Source organism: Aspergillus ochraceoroseus (genome assembly GCF_002846915.1).
Source record: "Aspergillus ochraceoroseus IBT 24754 chromosome Unknown P175scaffold_3, whole genome shotgun sequence".
Classification (NCBI taxonomy): domain Eukaryota; kingdom Fungi; phylum Ascomycota; class Eurotiomycetes; order Eurotiales; family Aspergillaceae; genus Aspergillus; species Aspergillus ochraceoroseus.
Genome location: NW_024468478.1, coordinates 1,514,316 through 1,534,842, shown reverse-complemented (window position 1 = coordinate 1,534,842; position 20,527 = coordinate 1,514,316). Strand labels below are relative to the sequence as shown.

Sequence of the window (20,527 nt, the reverse complement as noted above, 5' to 3'; positions counted from 1 at the left end):
AAGCTTGCTCGACTCTACTCTAATCCAATCACAGGGAAAGAAGAATCTCACCAGATACTGCTAGTACCGCGTAGTGTAATAACAGCAATCAGCGCCATCTCGGCTGGTGAGCCACTAGCGGAACATCCATATGTAACTTTTCCAATCCCCTCGGTATTCCCAACCTGTCAGAAGAAAACTTCAATTTGTCAAAGACAAAGAAAGGATACCTACACTTAATTCAGCCCTGTGAGGAGAATTCCTTGACATATTACACCACACCATCGAGAGCCATGCGGCAGAGATGGCGTGGAAAACCGCTCTTGGCTGACGTGGCCAGATGTCCGTTTCTTGCCTGCACGACTCGCGCCGGCGTTGGTGAGAATCCCCCAGATATTCGATCGCAAACCTCTTTAGGTTCTTAGGAGTTAACGTATGGGGGGGGGGGGGGGGGGTGCGCTGGCGGGCTTTGGTTCGGTCAAGGCCATGCCAGTCATTTCCTTACGTACCGAAGTATGGAGTAGTTAGTACGGAGTATACCTGACTCTTTCTCGAGGACGTCATTAATATAGTGAGAATAGTCTGCTACTACTTAATGTAGTACTACCTCTACATCTATCCATAGGGAGAGTTTACTATAGACGAGAATTGAGAATTGAGATCGAAGAGAATGGAAAAAAAAAAAAACCTCAGGATCCTGGGCTATTATGATGAGTATTATTATTAACTATTGGCTTTGGGGAATTACCAAGCGTTGCGACATTAACTAACTAACTATTAACTAACTCATCCCAGAGTACATCCCCAGGTGTAACTATTTCGCAGCCGCGGAAAGCGCTCGCAGGGTATGCCACCTCCTCGGACCTCCCGGCGCACTCCTTTTACTCTTGAGTCTCGACTTCTCTTGGAAGACGATTTCGATACGTCACAGCAGGGTATGGAATGGCAACGTCGTAAATTATCCTATTTCCACGTCGATCTCTCTCCATTCGAATCATCTACTTCTGCTACCTACCTAGGTACCAGACTGGATTGGACTTTTCTTTCTTTCTTGAACTTCTGTCTCTCTCTCTCTCTCTTCTACAGGAATTCTTTTTTGAGCTGGATGTGGAGTTGGTCGCATTTGGCATGCGTTTCCCCATCCCTACTCCGTACACAACGTTTGCAGCCGGATAACGTGGCCTCGTTGAACACCTGCAGGTGGTGAGATATGATAGATATGCTCTCCACGCAATACCTGGACTCACACTGCTGGGGTTGAATATGAAAGATGGAGGTACCTAGGATAGGTACTTTGTTTCCTAAGCACTGATAACAGGATAAGGTTTATGAACCCGAATTCAAAACGAGCCTTGTTCCGATCGTAAAAAGCCTCACCCAGGCAGGCGAAGGAAGAAGCACCAAGGAATGAGAATAATCTTTTTTAAGATTCTCAATAACTAGCTGGTTAATATATCTAGATACCTCGGTACGAGTAAGAGAGTAGTAATAACGAACGAGATACCTAGGTACGGGTAGTTAATATTTCCCTGGAGACCAAGTCAACGACAAACAACCAAACGGATGATAGGATGGGAATTTCCAAGTCGCGAGCTCAAACTCTCGATCCTCGACTCGACTCTCGACTATCCACCCCAGGGGAAAGCTTTTCACTAGTTAAAAGGTTGTGGAGGAGAAACCTTGGCGAGGTTGGCAGTTCAACCACTTTGATTGATTGAATAGCAGGACAAGCCTTCTGCTGGACCTGGAGATTCCCCGTCAGTGTACACTGTACAGATAGATGATGACAGGATAGATAGGAGGATCTGGATCCTGGATATACGGACCGCCGGTTGGGTGGGATTTTGTCCGGCTTTCTTCTTTTTTCACTTTTTCTTTGCCTCTGCGGAACCTTGGGTGGAGAGTTGTTTTTCCTGTTAAAAACGCATACAGAGTACAGAGTACATTTACAGTGTATGTATGTATGTATGTAGGTCCTTCGTGATACCTAGGGGTTGTCAGACTATCGAGACCGCAGGCGGGATCTCAACTCCAGATGCAAGATATGGATGCGGTTATCTGGTATTATCACTTACTACTATTACGGAATACTTATGGTGATTCTCACTCTAACACTAATGATGATAATGATGATGATGATGATGATGATGATGATAATTACGGAGTAGAATTCAAAGCTCTGCGAAAGTTTGATTAAAGAAGAGCAAATGGAGTGGAGTCTCGCCCATGGATGCTGGCCAGTCACAAGAAAATACCGCGTTTAGACGAGAAAGTCGGGGATTGGTGTGGGAAGAAGAGTGAGGAGTGGGGGATAGTCGTCACTCAACTCCGGTGTTTTACAGGGATGGTAGACAGCTTGGTGTGGAGGAGATCCTTCAGTTGCATACGACGCAATGGCGAACGAGAGAGAGATTAAATATCGAGGAAACTGAAAGAGAGATTGATGGGGCCAGTCTCGAAGTAGTCAATTGAACAGTTACCTGTAACTAGCTAATAGGATCCTCAAGTATGTAATAATGAGATCCATTCCTTCATAATCAAAGTATGTGTTGTTGTTGTTTTGGCCCTGCATGACCGAATCTGGAAATATGTGGTAACCCCCCTTGCGTTGCCGTCTGAATGAGCTCGTGGTCCCAATTTCAGATTCCTGTCCAGTCACCAATACCTCATCAGGATCGGAGGATTATCTACAACAGGACGACCAGAAAATTTTAAGAGAAACATAATCAAAACCAGAAGAATGTGACAGTAAGACAACAGTAGTACTTCCCTCCTCAATTTGTAGTCTTATTTCCGGAAGGGAAACGAGGCGACACATGGGAAAAAGTGAGTAAGACCTCCATGATTGCCGATAAGACGTTCTTTTATTTTATTTTTTTTTTTTTTTCGCGGATGGGGGATTATTACGATCAATTTGATTAACTATTACTATCATCCTTCTCTAGTGACTTTGCAAGTCCGGAAGAAAATCGCGCATAGAAAAAGGGCAGAAGCAGGAAAATTAACGAGGAACCCGCACGCGGCAAAAAGTGACTACTATTGATGTGGTAGTGTACCAGCGTATCATAAGTCATAACCCAGAAATTCAACTTCTTGGACTCTGAAGCTGTCTTTTTTCTTCTGCCGGGTTGATTGATTGGACATGAATGTCTTGTATTTTACATCAGGATACTGTAACCCTTCAATTGTAGTGAAAAAAAAAACCGAAGAAAAAGAAGAAGAAGAGGAAAGGGAAAAGTATCTTGCCTCCGACCGAGATAAAATCGGGGTTGTAGTATCCCCAGAGTTTCTGAGATAAAAAAAAAAAAAGAAAAAAGAAAACGATTTTGCCTCCTCCATCCCGGACGAGAGAAGATAGAGCGCCCTGTTCATGTTACTCCGTAAATTTCTCTTTGAGCCGACAGTATGGAGAGAGTGAGGGGGGCAAAACTCGGCACAAGTCTGCCGGTCATGGATGCCAAGTGCCATTGATTGTACAGAAGGGATTACCCCATCGAGACATCAACACAAGAGAACGAGTAAGCGGCGTAAAATGCCGTACCAAAGAGTCCTGTCGAAGATGATGATAAAGGGAAAGAGTAGAGTTTTTTTCTACATCCTGGACTATCCCTGTTACAGTAAGGTTGGTAATAAAAAGGACCCACATCCTTGGAGACGAAATCTAGGGAAATAAGTAATAAAAAAAAAAACAAATAATAAATATGAGGAAAAAAACAAGAGAAAATTCCCCAGTTGAGACTAGTCGGGAATGGTGCGTGCCGTTAAGCGGAAATGTGTGTGTACATGTGAATGACCTTACAAGTTACCTAACCAGGGACAGCGAACCTTCGATCAGTGGCTAAACTGCTCCCGGTGACACTAGGCTGAAAACGGTAAGAGAAAATTAATAAGGAAAAAAAAAAAAAAGGCAAAATGAGAAAAAAAAAAAACGAAGGAGAAAGAAGGGAAAAAAAAAAAAAAAAAAAAAAAAAAAAGTGGGCTTACGCACAGGGAAAGTTGCCCGCCCGTTGGAGCTTCGAGACTAAAGACGTGTTTGTCCTGGTCCCGTGGAAATCATACTCCCCCCTCCGCGAATATTAAAGCATTCTCCCTTCCCACCCCTCGCCTTCCATTCCTCCCCTCTCTTCTCTCTTTCTTTCTCTATAGGATTGTCCGACTGTTACGCCATTCCTGCCACTCTGTGTTTGCCTCTGCTCAGATCGTTTTGGGTTCTAAGGGCTTTGTGAGCCGAAGCAACAATGGCGGAGCGGAGGATTTCCTATGCTCCTGACGTGGAGAATGGTGACCATTCTCGCACTGCTCCTGACGTGAACGATGGCGCTGGCCTTGACGAGTATGCCGCGCTCAACCGCTACATCTCGACTGCTCGTGATAAGCGTCGCGGCTCTACCTCCAGCGCTGGTGCTCTGAGCGAGAAGAAGAAGAAGTCCGGCTTCGCATTCTGGAAGAAGGACGCAGATGGTACCGAGGAAGCTTTCGTCTGCCCCGATGAATGGCTGGAGACCGACATGAACTCTGGTCTTCCTTCCAGCCAGGTCGAACCTCGTCGCAAGCGCACTGGCTGGAACGAACTGACTACCGAGAAGACCAACTTCTTCATTCAGTTCATTGGTTACTTCCGTGGTCCTATTCTCTATGGTGAGTGCGCAATGATCTTACGATGACGGGGGAAGGATGGCATTGGAGTATGCGTGCTGACTGACGCAATGCCTACGTTTAGTTATGGAATTGGCTGTTCTCTTGGCTGCTGGTCTGCGTGACTGGATTGATTTCGGTGTCATTATTGGTATTCTGATGCTTAACGCTGTGGTCGGTTGGTACCAGGAGAAGCAGGCTGCCGACGTGGTGGCTTCCCTCAAGGGTGACATTGCCATGAAGGCTGTTGTTAAGCGTGATGGCCAGGAACAGGAAATTCTTGCTCGCGAGCTTGTTACTGGTGATATTGTAAGCCAATCCTTTACCCCCCCCCCCCCCTCTTGAACCCAACTTTCGAAGAACCAGTGTTTTTAACATGCATCTTCTCCAGGTTATTATCGAGGAAGGTACCATCGTTCCCGCTGATATTCGTCTGATCTGCGACTACGACAAGCCTGAAATGTACGAGACTTACAAGGAATACCTCGCCACTGCCAACGATGATACCCTCAAGGAGAAGGATGATGAGGATGAGGATGGTGGCATCGAGGCTCGCGTCGGTGTCTCTCTTGTTGCCGTTGATCAGTCCGCCATCACTGGTGAATCTCTCGCTGTCGATAAGTACATGGCTGACACTTGCTACTACACCACTGGTTGCAAGCGCGGCAAGGCCTACGCTGTCGTCACTGCTACTGCCCAACAGTCCTTCGTCGGTAAGACCGCTGCTCTCGTTCAGGGCGCCAAGGACCAGGGTCACTTCAAGGCCGTCATGGACAACATTGGTACCTCTCTGCTCGTTCTCGTCATGTTCTGGATTCTCGCTGCCTGGATTGGTGGTTTCTACCGTCACCTCAAGATCGCTACCCCCGAGCACTCGGACGAGAGTCTTCTCAAGTACACCCTGATTCTCCTGATCATTGGTGTCCCCGTCGGTCTTCCCGTTGTCACCACCACCACCCTCGCTGTCGGTGCTGCCTACCTCGCTGAGCAGAAGGCCATTGTCCAGAAGCTCACTGCCATCGAATCCCTGGCTGGTGTCGATATTCTCTGCTCGGACAAGACCGGTACCCTCACTGCTAACCAGCTCTCCATCCGGGAGCCTTACGTCAACGAGGGTGTTGATGTCAACTGGATGATGGCTGTTGCTGCGATTGCTTCCAACCACAACGTCAAGAACCTCGACCCCATTGACAAGGTCACCATTCTTACTCTCCGCCGCTACCCCAAGGCCCGTGAAATTCTCGCCCGCAACTGGATCACCGAGAAGTACACTCCTTTCGATCCGGTCTCCAAGCGTATTACGACCGTCTGTACCTGCGATGGTGTCCGCTACGTCTGCGCGAAGGGTGCTCCCAAGGCGATCTTGAACATGTCCCAGTGCTCCGAGGAGGAGGCCCAGAAGTTCCGTGACAAGGCTACTGAGTTCGCTCGCCGTGGTTTCCGTTCTCTCGGTGTTGCCGTCCAGAAGGAGGGTGAGCCCTGGCAATTGCTCGGCATGTACCCCATGTTCGACCCCCCCCGTGATGACACTGCCCACACCATTGCTGAGGCCCAGCACCTCGGTCTGTCCGTTAAGATGTTGACTGGTGATGCTCTTGCCATTGCCAAGGAAACCTGCAAGATGCTTGCTCTCTCGACCAAGGTTTACGACTCCGAGAAGCTCATCCACGGTGGTCTTGCTGGCTCTGCTCAGTACGATCTCGTTGAGAAGGCTGATGGTTTCGCTGAAGTTTTCCCCGAGCACAAGTACCAGGTCGTCGAGATGCTCCAGCAGCGTGGTCACTTGACTGCCATGACTGGTGATGGTGTCAACGATGCTCCTTCCCTCAAGAAGGCTGACTGTGGTATTGCGGTCGAGGGTTCCACCGAAGCTGCCCAGGCTGCCGCCGATATTGTCTTCCTTGCCCCTGGTCTCTCCACCATCGTCGATGCTATCAAGCTTGCCCGCCAGATCTTCCAGCGTATGAAGGCCTACATCCAGTACCGTATTGCTCTGTGTATCCATCTGGAACTGTACCTCGTCACCTCCATGATCATTATCAACGAGACCATCCGTGCCGATCTGATCGTCTTCATTGCTCTGTTTGCTGATCTTGCTACCATTGCCGTTGCCTACGATAATGCTCACTTCGAAATGCGCCCCGTCGAGTGGCAGTTGCCCAAGATCTGGGTCATCTCCGTTGTCCTCGGTGTTCTCCTTGCTGCTGGTACCTGGATCATCCGTGCCTCTCTCTTCCTTGAGAACGGCGGTATCATCCAGAACTTCGGTTCTCCCCAGTCCATCCTCTTCCTTGAAGTTTCCCTCACTGAGAACTGGCTCATCTTCGTCACCCGTGGTGGCAAGACCTGGCCCTCGTGGCAGTTGGTTTTCGCCATCTTCATTGTCGATGTCCTCGCCACCCTGTTCTGTGTCTTCGGCTGGCTCGCCGGCGACTACCACCAGACCAGCCCCCCCAGCCAGGATCACTTCTCCATCCACAGCGATACCGATATTGTCACCGTCGTTGTCATCTGGGCCTACTCCATTGGTGTTACCGTCATCATTGCCGTCGTCTACTACATTCTCACCATCATTCCTGGTCTTGACAACCTCGGCCGCAAGAACCGCTCCGTGGTTGACACCAAGATCGAGAACATGCTGGGTGCTCTCGCCAAGCTGGCTATCGAGCACGAGGTTGATGCCCACGGCAAGTCCCGCTACACCCTTGGTGCCCGCGCTTCTCCCGAGGATGAAGAGGAGTAAGCGTTTTTGCTTTTGCACCCGTTCCTTATTTCATACCACCTGGATATCGCTTGCGCATACATGCATAGGCTGTCTCACAGCTTTGCACTTTTTACCCGTATTATAGATTTTTTTTCCCCCCCCCTATTACTTGCTCTAAGTTGATAGAGTTGATTTCTTTTCTTTTACATGTATGTATGTCATTAATAGTGGTAAATTTAGTGAATCAAGGGTTTCAAGAAATTTCGTTTTTTATTTTTAGTAAATGCATGTTCGAACCTGTAAACTGAACCCCAACCCCGGAGACTGAAGTGACTCGACTTTCCAGACCCGATTTGGGGGAATCATTTCCGGGCTCGACTCTCGGTACTCCGTACTCCCATTGTGGAGGATAGTCCTGTACTCCGTATGCACAGTGATGCACTAGAGAATAGTACAATTATAATTAGTATAAGCGCCAGGATGACGATTTACCCCTTTTTTTTTTTTTTTTTTTTGATTTGATTCGGATCGGCCCCCGATAACCCATTAATTGTTACCTTTCGTGAACCTCGTTGCGTTGCTCCTGGATCCGTCGCTGATTTTTCGTCCATGTTAGTTAGTGGATGGAGCACCGTAGTAGCGAGCCAGCGAGTCAGTCAGGGCCAGGAGTCTCACCGAAGCTGGGCTCCATAATTTTTCCCACCTGCTTTGGGAAATTGCCATCTCCATAGCTCTCGTCATCAGCTCCATCGGCTGGGCTGTCTCTCGCTGTGACTAGCTCCAATGGGGCCGAGCTGTAGTGGCAGTCATTTATTGATGACGACTGAGTGTTTGGGAATCAGTCATATCGAACCGCCGTGATAGCGGAGAAGTAATAGATAACACTAATGAAAACTGAGCTCAGAGTATGGGATCCTGGATGCGTACCTGACGGGGAAGTTGTAGTTGAAGTTGAAGTTGAAGTTGAAGTTGAAGATACCACCTTGCCTCAGGCAGCTCGTCCTTGTGACTTCAGCTTTTCACCTCTTTTCTTTTCAACCCCTCGTTCAATACCCTGTAGACCTCCAGTCTCATTCGTTTCTATCATCATTCTCCATCGCTGTCTCTGCCCCTACCTGGCATTGGAGACTCTGGTTCCAGGGAAATCATTCCTCTCCCACAATGGAAATGTCACCATGCTGACAGGCGGGATGCATTTCTCCGTCGCTTTTCGCACGGATTTTTCCGTCCGCTCATCTGGTGCATCTCTCCGCAATAGCGACTGATCGAATCTCCTAAGCGATATTGAGGCCGCGCGCAATTGGACAAAGGGATGCTTGCAACGGTTAGCAGATGCTTCACCTAGAAAAACAGAACAGGGTTTCTCATCATTTCGCGGTGGAACTTCTGCTATTTCCCCGCGTTGAATCTCCAGGAATCAGGCGAAATTGCGGGGAAATGACGAGCAATCCTACATCTACATAAGGGATGATATTGGCATGAACAACGTTGAGGTTGGGTGACTCTTCAGACTCACCCGGTGGCTTCCTTCAAACAGGCATGGGCAAAATGACTAGACTATTCTACTGGCTTTTCCCGCTTTTTCTCAATGCATGGCTGGCATGTGCAGCTGGTATACCGCCAAAGTCACACCGCCAATGCCAGGGATCTCTGACAGCTTGCCCCGAAGGGACGATCATTGTGTCGAAGTCCAACCCCAAGGCGCACTTCTCTACCGTCCAGGCAGCCATTGAGTCTCTGCCAAATGATGACAGTACGCAAACAATTTTGGTTCTGGCAGGCGAATACAAGGAGCAGCTCAACGTCACCCGCTGTGGCCCGATCACCTTGCTTGGCCAGACAGACCATCTTACCGATGCCTCCAAGAACCAGGTGACCATTACATGGGCACAAGCCAACCATGATGGCACCGGCAAAAGCGTTGACAATGTGTTTTCAAGTGTCCTGGTTGTTGCACCTACATTGGATGCTAGCTACACTGGTTCTGGCACTACGGGGTATCCTGTGCCAGAGGATACGCCATTTGGCAACGTTGATTTCAAAGTATACAACATCGACTTCACAAACACCTGGGCTGATTTCTCTGATGGCCCAGCGCATGCGCTGAGTTTTAGCCGTGCCAACGGTGGTTTCTACTATTGCGGGTTCTATTCCTATCAGGATACGGTGCGCAGCCTCTCCCCCATAGTAACCTAGGCAGAAAACAAGCTGACAACCCCCAGGTCTACGTGGGTAAACTCGGAAATGCATACTTCTACAAAAGTATCATTGCCGGCCAAACCGACTTCCTGTACGGATTTGGCACCGCCTGGATCCAGTCCTCCGAAATCCTCCTCCGCGGCTGTGGTGGCGGTATTACTGCCTGGAAGGGCACCGAGACCACCTTCGAAAACAAATACGGCGTCTACGTGGTCGGCTCGTCCGTCATGGCTGCCAACACCTCGATTGCTCCTCAGATTGTTGGCCAATGCGCCCTCGGCCGCCCATGGAACAGCTTGCACCGCTCCATCTTCGCCCTCACCTCCGAGGACGCCAGCATTGATCCCATCGGTTACATTGACTGGGTTGTGGGCGGTGTTAGCCGCCTTACCAACGAAACGTTTATGGCGGAGTACAGAGCTTTCGGGCCTGGGTTTAATGCCACCGGCCGTGCTTCATCGAACACTACGATGGAGCTGAATCGCAAGGAATACAACCCGTATGATTCCCCCGCCAAAGTCTTCCTTACTCCAGATGGGGAACCGGGCAACGTTGGCTGGATTGATTGGCACGCATAGACGGGTTCAAGTTTCCTATAACAGACTTTTGACTATTACATCCCCTATCATATAATCAAATAATCAAATAAAGATCCAGAAAGATCCACCACCACCACTCCTCCTCTTCTCATACAACACAACAACCATCTTCTCCACGTCCACCGCCCCAGGTCGCGTCGATGAGAAGGAGCTCCCCCAGTAAGCGGAAGTACGCCCGGATGCCGTCTGGGCCGGTGAATGTGCGGCCGAGGAAGGGGGCTAGTTGCGGCAGGCCATGTTCGTGGATTATTTGCGGGGGAGGTGGTTGATGATGTGAAGTTTGTGAGGAGGGAGGAGGAGGAGGAGGAGGAGGAGGAGGTGGTGGTGTTTTGGGAGAGAGAGGCGCAGAGGGAGTGGATTGGGGAGAGGAGGGATTCTCTTTTCTTTTCTTTTCTTTTCTTTTCTTTTCTTTTCTTTTCTTTTGTTTTTCTGTTTGGTTTCTTTGGGATTTGTTTCTTGGGGCGTGCTTGGTTGGTTTGGGAGATGATATAAGTAAGGAGGGAAGAAGAGAAGAAGTGTACTTGTATACTGATGACGTAAATGCTAAGGTTGACGGGTAAAAGAGCAAACAGTCTGTCATAAAATCTATCTTGCAAGGCTACCTAGTAGTAATAATAAGAATATTCCGACTCCAATCGATTAGGATGGATGACCGGATGGAATGAAGAAAAAGAAAAAAAAAAGAATACTAGAGAAAGTCTCCATTAGCCAAGGAAATGTCCTCCCCCTTTTAAACAACCTTCAACTCCTCGCCGTTGGTAGTAGTAAATTCACATATCGAGCAATATCGAAGAAAAGAAGAAGAAGAAGAAGAAAGAATTTACTGCCGCCATGACTTTCCGCAATTCATACATGTACAGAACAGCGTCATAGGTTCATCAGCACTCCGGGTCTGGGCTTCGGTATAGGTCACCTTGCGCTGGCCGCACTTGCCACACTGCAAGCTGGTACTGATACTGCGTTCTGCCTGGGCCACCATGGCCTTGTCCATGTTTTCCTTCTGAATCTTGCGGTCCTGCTCGCGCTGTTCAGCGGATCGGAGCTCGTCGTGGGTCATCTTCACAAAGTATTCCGGGGTGACTTCGTTGCCCAACACACGCACGCGAAGCATTGGGTTGGACTTGTTCTTGAGGTTTTGAAATAGACTACGGATCTTCGTGCGGTATGGCTCTTTTGTTTCCGGACCGAAGGCGCTGTAGGCGGCTGCTTCCACGGCTGCGGCCTTGGACAGCACAACTCTTGGGGGTTCTGTAGAGTTGAAACACAGCCCATCATACATGAGTCCAATACAGTTGTCACGGGCACGGTTCCCTGTCTGATTGACATCAACCCCGTCCGCTTTCCACGTCCGCTTATCCGGAGGGACTGAGAGCTTGGACAGCTTATCCGAGGGAGTCGACCCGGCGGGCGAGGCGGTTCCGTGCTGGGCTGGGCGTGGAGATCCGCTCGATCGTTGGCTGGCTGAAGCTGACCCACCGGCCTTCTGCTTGTTGACCTCGTTTCGCCATTTGGATACAATCTCACTCGACAGGCGCGCGACTTCGGGTGACTTGTGTTGCTTGAACTTGTTGACGATAATCCCAACGCGGGTGGATCGCAGTAAATCCTCTGTAGCCTTCACGCCTTGTTGCAGCTCCTTTAGGAGTGATACGATATTGGACGCAGGCTCGTTCTGAGTTGCAGCCTTTGTCAGGGCCTTTGCTTTCAGTTCAATTTCTTTGGCATCCATCGCCACGGTGCTCTAACGACGGTATCGACGGGGGATGGTGAATTCTAAGGCACCTACAAAAGAGAGTTAGAGGTCACGTATTGAAAAAGGTATAGTTGACAAGGTAACAGCCGAGTAAGCTGGAGGCGAGTGACATGCCGCGCAAAGCACAGACAGATGCACGAGTTGAGTATGGGGTTCTCCAGCCCATAGCATGCGAGTTATGCAGAGATGCTGGGTAATATGGGAGAGGTCTTGGGGAGAAAATCCAGAATCAATTGCCATCCTGCACTCCATAGCCGTATGGGCTCGATTCCTCGCCTCTAAAATGGTGTCGGCCAGTCGCACGTGCTGCTATGCATCTGCCGGAGAGGGGTTTTGGAAAGCAGAAAGTGGGCTTTTCTAATGACAAGCTGCGCAAAAAGAAACTTGCACAGACCCCGAGCGCGAGGAGATCCAGCGAAGCAGGACGATAATTTCAAAGGTGCAGAACCAAGATGGAGCAGGAAAAGACAGATGGCGCGCACTCACTACCACTTTTATGCCCGAGAGAACGGACTTGAACCCCGAAGCGCAAGATTAGCGAACGAGATTTAGATCGGAGGAAAACAAAAGAAGAGAATTAAACCGAGCCCGTGCAGTCTATAGGAGAGCGTAGAGGGACGGAGGAGGAGAGAGGAGGGAAGAGAAAGACGGCTTGCAAGCGGGAACTGGACAAGAAGGCAAGGAAGAAGTCCTCCGAGCCGCCATCTCGATGCCAAGCCTCCAACTGCCTATTTTGGAATAGCCAACGGCCCTACATGGAATTGCGAGATACTGTGGTAGACTTTCATATTTATTTCGAAGCATATGGCACAGTGATTTATGGTCTTCTAAAGCATTATTATATACATCACGGGGGGGGCTAATAACAGGCTCGCTGGGGTGACGGATAGGCAGGCGACGGACGGGTTATACATCTCTCTCCTCTAGAAATAAGAAGCATCTGATGATTTCTAGGGCTTCAATTGTGAGGCAGAGCGAATACCAAATGAACCCTGGGCTAGGTATAGCTCTCGATGGGAAGTAGGGTAGATAGCACTCCAAAGATCGCGCCATGTCGTGGGTACTGCTTGCAGACCCTCCTCCATTGACAAAGCCGAACGTATGCAGGCTTGTGATTAGACTGCCAATCGGTCATGCCCAAGTATCCAGCTCCCATTATGCAAGTCGTGGAAATATTGCCACAGCACTGGTAAATCCAAGACAGAATGGTATAGGGGTATTTAATAAGGGGTATGTTGGGAGAAATAGTGATTAGATGGCCGTCTTGCCAAGAGCCTCGGCGAGCTTGTCGACATCCTTATCCTCGACCTGAGCAACTTTCTCATTCTCAGCCCGATCAGTATCCTTAAGGAGCTTCTCAGCCTTCTCCTCCTCCTCCTCTTCTTCTTCCTCTTCTTCCTCTTCTTCCTCCTCTTCGCTCTCCTCCTCGAGCTCATCAAGCTCATCCACTCCCCACATATCCTCAGGGTCGTCATCCGTACCTTGTTCCTCCTTCCGGGTCTCCAAGATCTCCTGGAGTTCAGTTATGTTGTTGTCATCTTCGTTGAACTTATTTCCATTAAGTTCAATACGGCGCAGAGAGGGAAGAGCAGTCTTGGTCGCATGCAAGAACTGCTTGACACCCTCGGCGGAAATATCATTATACTGCAGTCGCAGAGTCTCAACCTTCTGGTTCTTTCCTTCAGCCAAAGCCTGGGCGACCTTGACACCTCCACGAGCAGATAGCAAGCAGTCACCAACGCCAAGTTCGCGGAGAGAAGGCCATCCACCAAGAACACCGGCAAGAGCAGTAGATCCCATGACCGTGAAGGTATTGTCCTGGAGGTCAAGAACCTCCAGTGCGCTGGCGTGGCGGAGACCCTCCTTCAGCAGAAGCGAGATACCCTCCTGGCGGATTCCATTCTGAGTCATCTTCACGGAGCGCATTCCAGCCGCATGTACCTCGTAGGCACGTGCCCAGGCGGCCATGCTACCATTCTCCAAACGATTCCGTCCACAGACAATGCTCTCCAGGAGAGGAGCCCCCTTTCCTGCCTTTCGCGCCTCTTCCTTGCGCCCCGCAAGCTGTGTGAGCGCCTTGGCAATATTTGAGCCGGCTTCGGGACCCATACCGTTGTTGTTCAGGATGAGATGGCGGAGAGGGACATGGCGGGCAAGGAAGTCGACAAGGGGCTTCTGGGTATTGGCGCCGAAGGCATTGTCGGAGAGGTTGACGGTATGAAGGGTCGAGATTTCAAGGAGCGCGTTAAGGAGGAAGGTCAGAGCGTCGGGGATCTCGCTGAGCAGACGCGACGTGAAGATATCCGCAAGTTCAGCCACCTCGAGGCACTTTTGGGTGGAGAGGACGGCAGCCAGGCGTTCACAAGCCGGGACTCCTAGAGTGTTTCCGCCCAGACGGACTTCAGTGTAATCAGTGCTCTCAACGAGAGGCTTAATATGGGCTTCAATGTCGGCAGCAGTGTCCAGCTTGAGACCCTTGCCCTCAAGAGAAAAGACCTTTGGAGGGGCCATGGCGGGGTAATTTCAGGGGTAGAGATTGAAAATCGCACGAAAGAACAACAAAAGAAAGAAATATGAGAAGTTCTGCTTATTGTATGATTCGATCTTCAAAGGAAAACCAAATCAAGCAGCGCTCAGAGAAAGAGTGGTTGATCGAAATGAGGGCTGAGGGGAAAGCACAAGACAGTCAAGAAACCGCAGCGACAATAATCACGAGGGAAAAAAAATCCCCGATCGCTGCTCCGGTGTCCCACAGAGTCCAGGTACGCAGTTCCGCATCCAAATTATTAATCAAGCAAGCACGTCTTCACCATCTCACATATTGATTATTATTAGTATTAGTATTGTTGATATCTCTCCGTCGTTGTTGTCTGCATTTTCCTTTCTTACACTCCCTCCCCTTCCGTTTTCTCTCTCTAGAAAGTGTAATTCCTCATCATGTCGTGGCTCTTTGGCTCTTCCAGCGGTAGGTCCTTCGCCATTCTTCCCTCTCAGCATTGTCAGCATCGACTCCTACAATACCTGCCCAAACATCATCATACCGTAAAATGATGAGCTACTAAACTAACAATCTGTATCCAGGCGCAGCTGAAAAGACCCCCGCCCCCGCTGAGCCTACTCCTGCAGAGAAGCCCAAGGTCTGTCCTCCATGTCACCAATGAACAGGGCTCCCAGGTGGTCCGTTAAGCATTCCACTGCCTGCCGAACTAACACCCGTCTACATAGCCTTGCTGCGTATGCAAAACCGAAAAGACTGTCCGAGACGATTGCATGCTCTTCTCCAAATCCGATGATCCGACGCAGGAATGCAAATCGCTGATCGAGCAGTATAAGTCCTGCATGGCCGGGTACGGATTCAAGGTCTAGACTCTTATCTAGCCCCCTCTCGCTCCATGAACAAAAACAAAACTGTCTTCTTGTCGAGGCGTGAATCGGTCGATCGGATGATGTGGATTGATTGATGCATGGCCAAGCGCCACTACATGATAGATTTCTGTACACTACACGCCGCAAATATCGGCGTCGGAACACTTTTGTGATAGAGTTGAGGCTCGGCGATTGAATCATTAGCTCGGTGTTATGGGTTGGGTTTCGCTAGGTTTATTATTGTACATTAGTGGGCATTTTGATTATTTTTTTTTTGACCACCTCTCCTTTCATGTACGTATATTATCATCAAAATGAATGTATAGAAATTCTGCTTTCTTCCGTAAACGAGAAATTTCGAAGGGGGTATCATTGTCAATTAGCTGGTTCTAAACTGAAGAGTCGGTCGGAAGTCGCTTGATTACTGATTTTTCTTTCCAACATCTTCCCCGACTTTGTGGTCCATCCGACTAGATTGGCTGGTTAATCTCCAGAGGCACCATAGATACGCGATCCCAAATCCCCCGGCACCGATGAGCACGTTCAGCACCACCCACAAATCGGGCTTTCCGGGTGGAGCGGGGACAAAGGCCTCCAACACATGCCATCCTAGCATAGCGAGGTAGAACCCAGAATGGATAACTTTTGAAAGAAGGTGAGGCTCCGGAGTCGCTTCCGACTCCCCGGGCGGCTTCTGGTGACGATAGATCTCCAATGATGTTGGAGGCAGGCCCAGTAAATAAGCCCAAAGGAATGTCATGACGAAATACGGCACCTGAAGGCCATCGCGCTTGAGCAACGGGTACATGGTCCAAGAGCCAAGCATATTGGCCCATCCAACCCAGGATCGAGTATCCTTATTCAAACCTCCGTCGCCCGAAAGGAGTAACGTCATGGGAAGTAAAGGTAGCAATACACTTTTCTCATGGACCTGGAAAGAGAAGAGAAAGAAGCCCCATGCGACAGTCGCAAAGGCGGGAAGGAGAATAGAAGCACGAGGATGGCGGAATATGATAGCGCATGGGATCAGAATTGATCCCAGCGTGGCACCAAGCGATACTCGCTTAAGCAACTCGGCCTCAAAGCGGTGCAACTTGTAAAAGGTATGAATGGCGCACCAAGCGTTCGCCACCTTGTCTTCGAACAATCCCCGGGAAAATGGGAAGATCCGGTGAATAACCTGTGTGAGTTGGAAGAGAGGTGGGTAAAACCAAGACTCCTTATCCAGCGTAACGGGAAGTGCGTTCAAGAGAGGAGGCTCCAGGGTTGAGATAAGATCCTTTCTAGCTTCAGGCCCAACCGCTCCGACGATGAGTGGAGCGAATATCACCATAAATGCAGCGACAGTCACAAGCGAGATGCAGAGAAGACGTCGGAATCTCGTCCATGGGGGCATACAAATGCCTAGGAGAAATGCGAACATGACGGGAGCATAGTATAGGGCCATTTGTTTGAAGCCCAGAGCTCCCACGAAGAAAATACACGCCCAGAGCATACGTCCTGCCATTATAGCATCCAGGCTAGCAACAAAGAGACCGAGCATCACAGTGTTGTATTGAAAGTGTCCATGGTCGATGAGGATAGTAGCCGGTTGTAGGAGGATAGCAGATAGAGCAATGGAGGCGGACCATACCGGAACAGCTTGCATTCGGGTGAAACGACGCAGGAACGTAACAACAGCAGGGATATAAACAAGGTACTCGGAGACAATGACTGTTGCGCGCATATAGACTTTCAAATGGTCATCCTCGAAACCGCGAGACTCATCTAAAGCGAACCACGCGGGGTCAAAAATAGAACCACTGCTCCGAATCAGCCTCAGTAAAAGTAGCTAACAGCAATTATGTTTGGACGTACATTTTTCCTAGTAACCAGCTGTGGTAGGCTGTCAACGGTGGATAATCAAGGCCCCAGTATTGTAAATCGTACGTATACCATTTGGACACAGGCAGATGGATAGTGATCTCCATCCAATGTCGCTGTGCTTCAAAGTCACCATGCATCGGAGGTACATGGAAACCTACTCCTGGTTAGTTATACAATGTTCCTGTATTTCATGACCTGATAATATGCCATGACTGCTCACCCGAATAACCCCACAAACTAACTGCCCAGCGAAACAGGCCCACCGTCATTAGAATAAGAGGCAGAATAAGCCATTGCGATACACCAGCCCGAGCACCCCATAAAAACGATACCAATGGGAAAGCAGGTGCAGATTTCCCTTCTCCAGCGTCTACTGTCAGAGAGTTATTCGATCCAGTGAAAGGAAGCTTTCTCTTCTTTCGGGGCCGATGGGAAGACGGATTAGGAGGGGCCATATTAGAAAAGAGCAAGCCAGTAGGATCCCATTGACCACTGGCAATAAAAATAGAATATTAAAACAAGAAAAGAAGAAGAAGAAGACCGGGCAAAGAGCGACTGGGCAACCAGAACCGTGGGGTTGCAGTGTGGTTGTTAAGGGTACCGCAAAGTGACAATCTGGCAGGGGAATATTTGCGAACAACCAAAAGTACCTCTCAGGTACCCACTTTTTTGGTATTGCCGTAGTGCCCGTTCTAGGCCTAGCACGGAAGGCGGTGTGAAAATATTTTTGCCTGCCCCAATTTTTTTTTTTTTTCCTCCTCTTCCTTTTATCAGTTCAAAGTCTCTCAAAAAATTTTCTCTTCTTCCTCTATTCCCCAGTCAACCCTTTTGTTTCTTTCTCAAGGAAAGGTTCAAGTATATTAACTTGGTCTCAAGCCTTGATTTGATTTCTCTGAGATAGAATTCTATTGCTGACGCATTATCGAAAACTGTATCTTACCAGGTACACTTCAACAGACGTCTTGTTTGTGGGCTTATTACACTGAGGGCTGTGGGCTGTAGCATCTATTCTGTGGGATCTCAGGAATTATCTCGTGGGTTTCATATCATAGACGGTTGCATATCTCCTGTCTGCTGTGGGCTTGAACATTGTCAGTTGTGGGTTACTTGTGGGCGTCCGTATTAAATCTCTTCTACTTGTCGAGATTTTCAAACTCAGTGGGATTTCCAAATCGGGTGATCGAGGGATCAGAGGGTTTGCCGCACCATTAAACTGCGTGTTTTAAAACTGGTTTGATTCTCATCTAGAACAAATATTTTTTAAGGTGCGTGATCCCTTGCCGTCTTCAATATAGCCCACTATCTTCCATCCCGGCTAACATGTTCTCAATAGATTCAAAATGTCTAAGACCAAGTCCGTTACCAAGAAGGGCGCCGAGAAGGCTGTCGACAAGACTTTGAGCAAGGTCAAGGATTCTGGTGTGTCCAAGGCCACTCAGTCTCCCAAGGCCAAGAGCAAGCAGATTGCTCGTGAGGCTGCCACCAAGAAGGAAAAGTCTAAGCGCAAGGCTAAGGAGCCCACTCCTAGCAGCAGCTCGGAGTCCGAGTCCGACAGCGATGAGGAGATGGATTCTTCCAGTTCTGGTAGCGAGAGCGAGGAGGAGAAGCCTGCTGCTAAGAAGGAGGTGAAGAAGGCTGCTGAATCCTCCGACTCTGAGTCCAGCGACGAGGAGATGGAGGACGCTTCTAGCAGTGAGAGTGAGACTGAGAGTGAGGAAGAAAAGCCTGCTAAGAAGGTCAAGGCTGAGCCTAAGGCCGCCAAGAAGGCCGAGGCTGACTCCTCTGACTCTTCCGATTCCTCTGACTCTGAATCCGAGTCTGAGGAGGAAGAAAAGGCTGCCCCTAAGAAGGCTGCTGCTGAATCCAGCGAGAGTGAGGATTCTGAGTCCGAGAGCGAAGAAGAAGCCCCTGCCAAGGCCAAGAAGGCTGCGACTGTATGTGTCTTTCTAACATTGCGAAGCTTCATGTTGCTGACTGATATAGGAATCTTCTAAGGAAGACTCCTCCGACTCTGACTCCGACGATTCCTCTGCATCCGAGTCCGAGGAAAGCGAAGAGTCCACCCAGAAGTCCAAGAAGCGCAAGGCAGAGGAGGAGCCTGCTCCTGCCTCCAAGAAGTCCAAGACTACCGACCCCGCCCCTGGCGCTTCCGCTAACCTCTTCGTCGGTAACCTTTCCTGGAACGTGGATGAGGAGTGGCTTCAGAGAGAGTTCTCTGGTTTCGGTGAGCTTTCTGGTGTGCGCATCATGACTGAGCGTGACACCGGCCGCTCTCGTGGGTAAGTTTCCCACCTGCCCCTTGTTCAGTGATGATGTGCTAACGTATCTAGATTCGGCTATGTTGAGTTCGCCAACAGCGTTGATGCCGCCAAGGCCTTCGAGGGTATGAAGGAGGCCGAAATTGACGGCCGCAAGATCAACCTTGACTATGCTACCGGGCGCCCTGCCAACAAGGATCAGGGTGGTTTCAAGGACCGCGCCCAGAACCGCGCCCGCTCCTTCGGTGATCAGGCCAGCCCCGAGAGCGACACCCTTTTCGTTGGAAACCTTCCTTTCGGTGCCACTGAAGACTCCGTTAGTGAGGTGTTCAGCTCCGCGGGTTCCATCCTGGGTATCCGTCTGCCCACTCACCAAGAGTCCGGCCAACCCAAGGGTTTCGGTTACGTCCAGTTCTCTTCCGTTGATGAGGCTCGTAAGGCCTATTCCGAGCTCAACGGCGCTGAGATCCTCGGCCGTGCTGTCCGTCTGGACTACAGCACTCCCCGTGACAACAACGGTGGCGGTGGCCGTGGAGGTGGCCGTGGTGGTGCTCGTGGAGGTGCTCGTGGCGGTCGCGGTGGTCGCGGCGGCCGTGGAGGCTTTGGTGGACGCGGCGGTGGTGCCGGCGGTCCCCCCAACCGCGCCCGTGGCGGTATCCCCGAGTACAAGGGCACCAAGGTGACCTTCTAAACTTGCAAGGTAATTCCATGATCCGTTGATTATTGGGTTTCAATTTCAACAACATTTGTAGCAGTATTCTGTGTGAAAGTTCAGGGTCTATCAGGAAAAGTTTCGTCGCTGTTTTTCTTTTTCTTTTTCTTTTTTTTTGGAGTCTCATGTACGGAATGATTCAATCTGAGATAGATTTAGGTCAATGAATGAATAATACATTAGTTATTAGGCATATCCCGGTACAAGTACAAGTACAAGATCTCCTTCGATGTTGGTGAACCTTAGATAAGCTAAGGTCAGCTGCCAGCCTGCCGTTGCAGCCTGAGCCTTGGCATGATCCCTCAGGCTGCGAATTACTCCATTCTCCTTCAGTTTATGCATGCATTTTTATCTCCCTTTCTTTCTCCCTCCTATCTCTTTGCCCTATTCCACCCCCTCTTCTCCCCTTCCCCCCCCCCCCCCCTTCTTTGTTTTTTCTCTCTTCCTCTCTCTCTT

General features: G+C 49.7%; 7 protein-coding genes across 7 annotated transcripts; 4 read left to right on the top strand and 3 right to left on the bottom strand.

The window, feature by feature from the left end:
* The first annotated feature begins 4,477 nt into the window (after positions 1-4,477).
* P175DRAFT_0500676 (plasma-membrane proton-efflux P-type ATPase) lies at positions 4,478-7,527 on the top strand. Its single transcript, XM_040897002.1, has 3 exons — positions 4,478-4,617; positions 4,700-4,923; positions 5,006-7,527. Exons 1-3 carry the CDS (start codon positions 4,488-4,490, stop codon positions 7,355-7,357), a joined length of 2,706 nt encoding a protein of 901 aa, XP_040753185.1. The 5' UTR covers positions 4,478-4,487; the 3' UTR covers positions 7,358-7,527.
* A 1,339-nt stretch (positions 7,528-8,866) lies between these two features.
* Positions 8,867-10,095, top strand: P175DRAFT_0435776 (putative pectin methylesterase; the record flags this gene model as incomplete). The annotated part of the gene is made up of 2 exons (XM_040893758.1): positions 8,867-9,484; positions 9,541-10,095. 2 exons carry the CDS (start codon positions 8,867-8,869, stop codon positions 10,093-10,095), a joined length of 1,173 nt encoding a protein of 390 aa, XP_040753184.1.
* Positions 10,096-10,204: 109 nt separating this feature from the next.
* P175DRAFT_0531319 (uncharacterized protein) lies at positions 10,205-11,845 on the bottom strand (the record flags this gene model as incomplete). The annotated part of the gene is made up of 2 exons (XM_040899860.1): positions 10,205-10,335; positions 10,969-11,845. 2 exons carry the CDS (start codon positions 11,843-11,845, stop codon positions 10,205-10,207), a joined length of 1,008 nt encoding a protein of 335 aa, XP_040753183.1.
* Positions 11,846-12,664: 819 nt separating this feature from the next.
* On the bottom strand, positions 12,665-14,544 carry P175DRAFT_0500670 (GTPase-activating protein RNA1). Its single transcript, XM_040897001.1, has one exon. The coding sequence runs from the start codon at positions 14,378-14,380 to the stop codon at positions 13,121-13,123; it is 1,260 nt and encodes a 419-aa protein (XP_040753182.1). The 5' UTR covers positions 14,381-14,544; the 3' UTR covers positions 12,665-13,120.
* Positions 14,545-14,806: 262 nt separating this feature from the next.
* Positions 14,807-15,235, top strand: P175DRAFT_0434252 (copper metallochaperone COX17; the record flags this gene model as incomplete). The annotated part of the gene is made up of 3 exons (XM_040893647.1): positions 14,807-14,834; positions 14,951-15,006; positions 15,095-15,235. The coding sequence occupies 3 exons, from the start codon at positions 14,807-14,809 to the stop codon at positions 15,233-15,235; spliced, it is 225 nt and encodes a 74-aa protein (XP_040753181.1).
* A 421-nt stretch (positions 15,236-15,656) lies between these two features.
* On the bottom strand, positions 15,657-17,631 carry P175DRAFT_0477327 (dolichyl-P-Glc:Man(9)GlcNAc(2)-PP-dolichol alpha-1,3-glucosyltransferase ALG6; the record flags this gene model as incomplete). The annotated part of the gene is made up of 3 exons (XM_040895317.1): positions 17,322-17,631; positions 17,093-17,258; positions 15,657-17,037 (listed from the first exon to the last, which is right to left on the bottom strand). The coding sequence occupies exons 1-3, from the start codon at positions 17,554-17,556 to the stop codon at positions 15,657-15,659; spliced, it is 1,782 nt and encodes a 593-aa protein (XP_040753180.1). The 5' UTR covers positions 17,557-17,631.
* Positions 17,632-18,334: 703 nt separating this feature from the next.
* On the top strand, positions 18,335-20,208 carry P175DRAFT_0200331 (putative nucleolin protein Nsr1). The gene is made up of 3 exons (XM_040892570.1): positions 18,335-19,035; positions 19,097-19,380; positions 19,432-20,208. The coding sequence occupies exons 1-3, from the start codon at positions 18,442-18,444 to the stop codon at positions 20,048-20,050; spliced, it is 1,497 nt and encodes a 498-aa protein (XP_040753179.1). The 5' UTR covers positions 18,335-18,441; the 3' UTR covers positions 20,051-20,208.
* Positions 20,209-20,527: the final 319 nt, after the last annotated feature.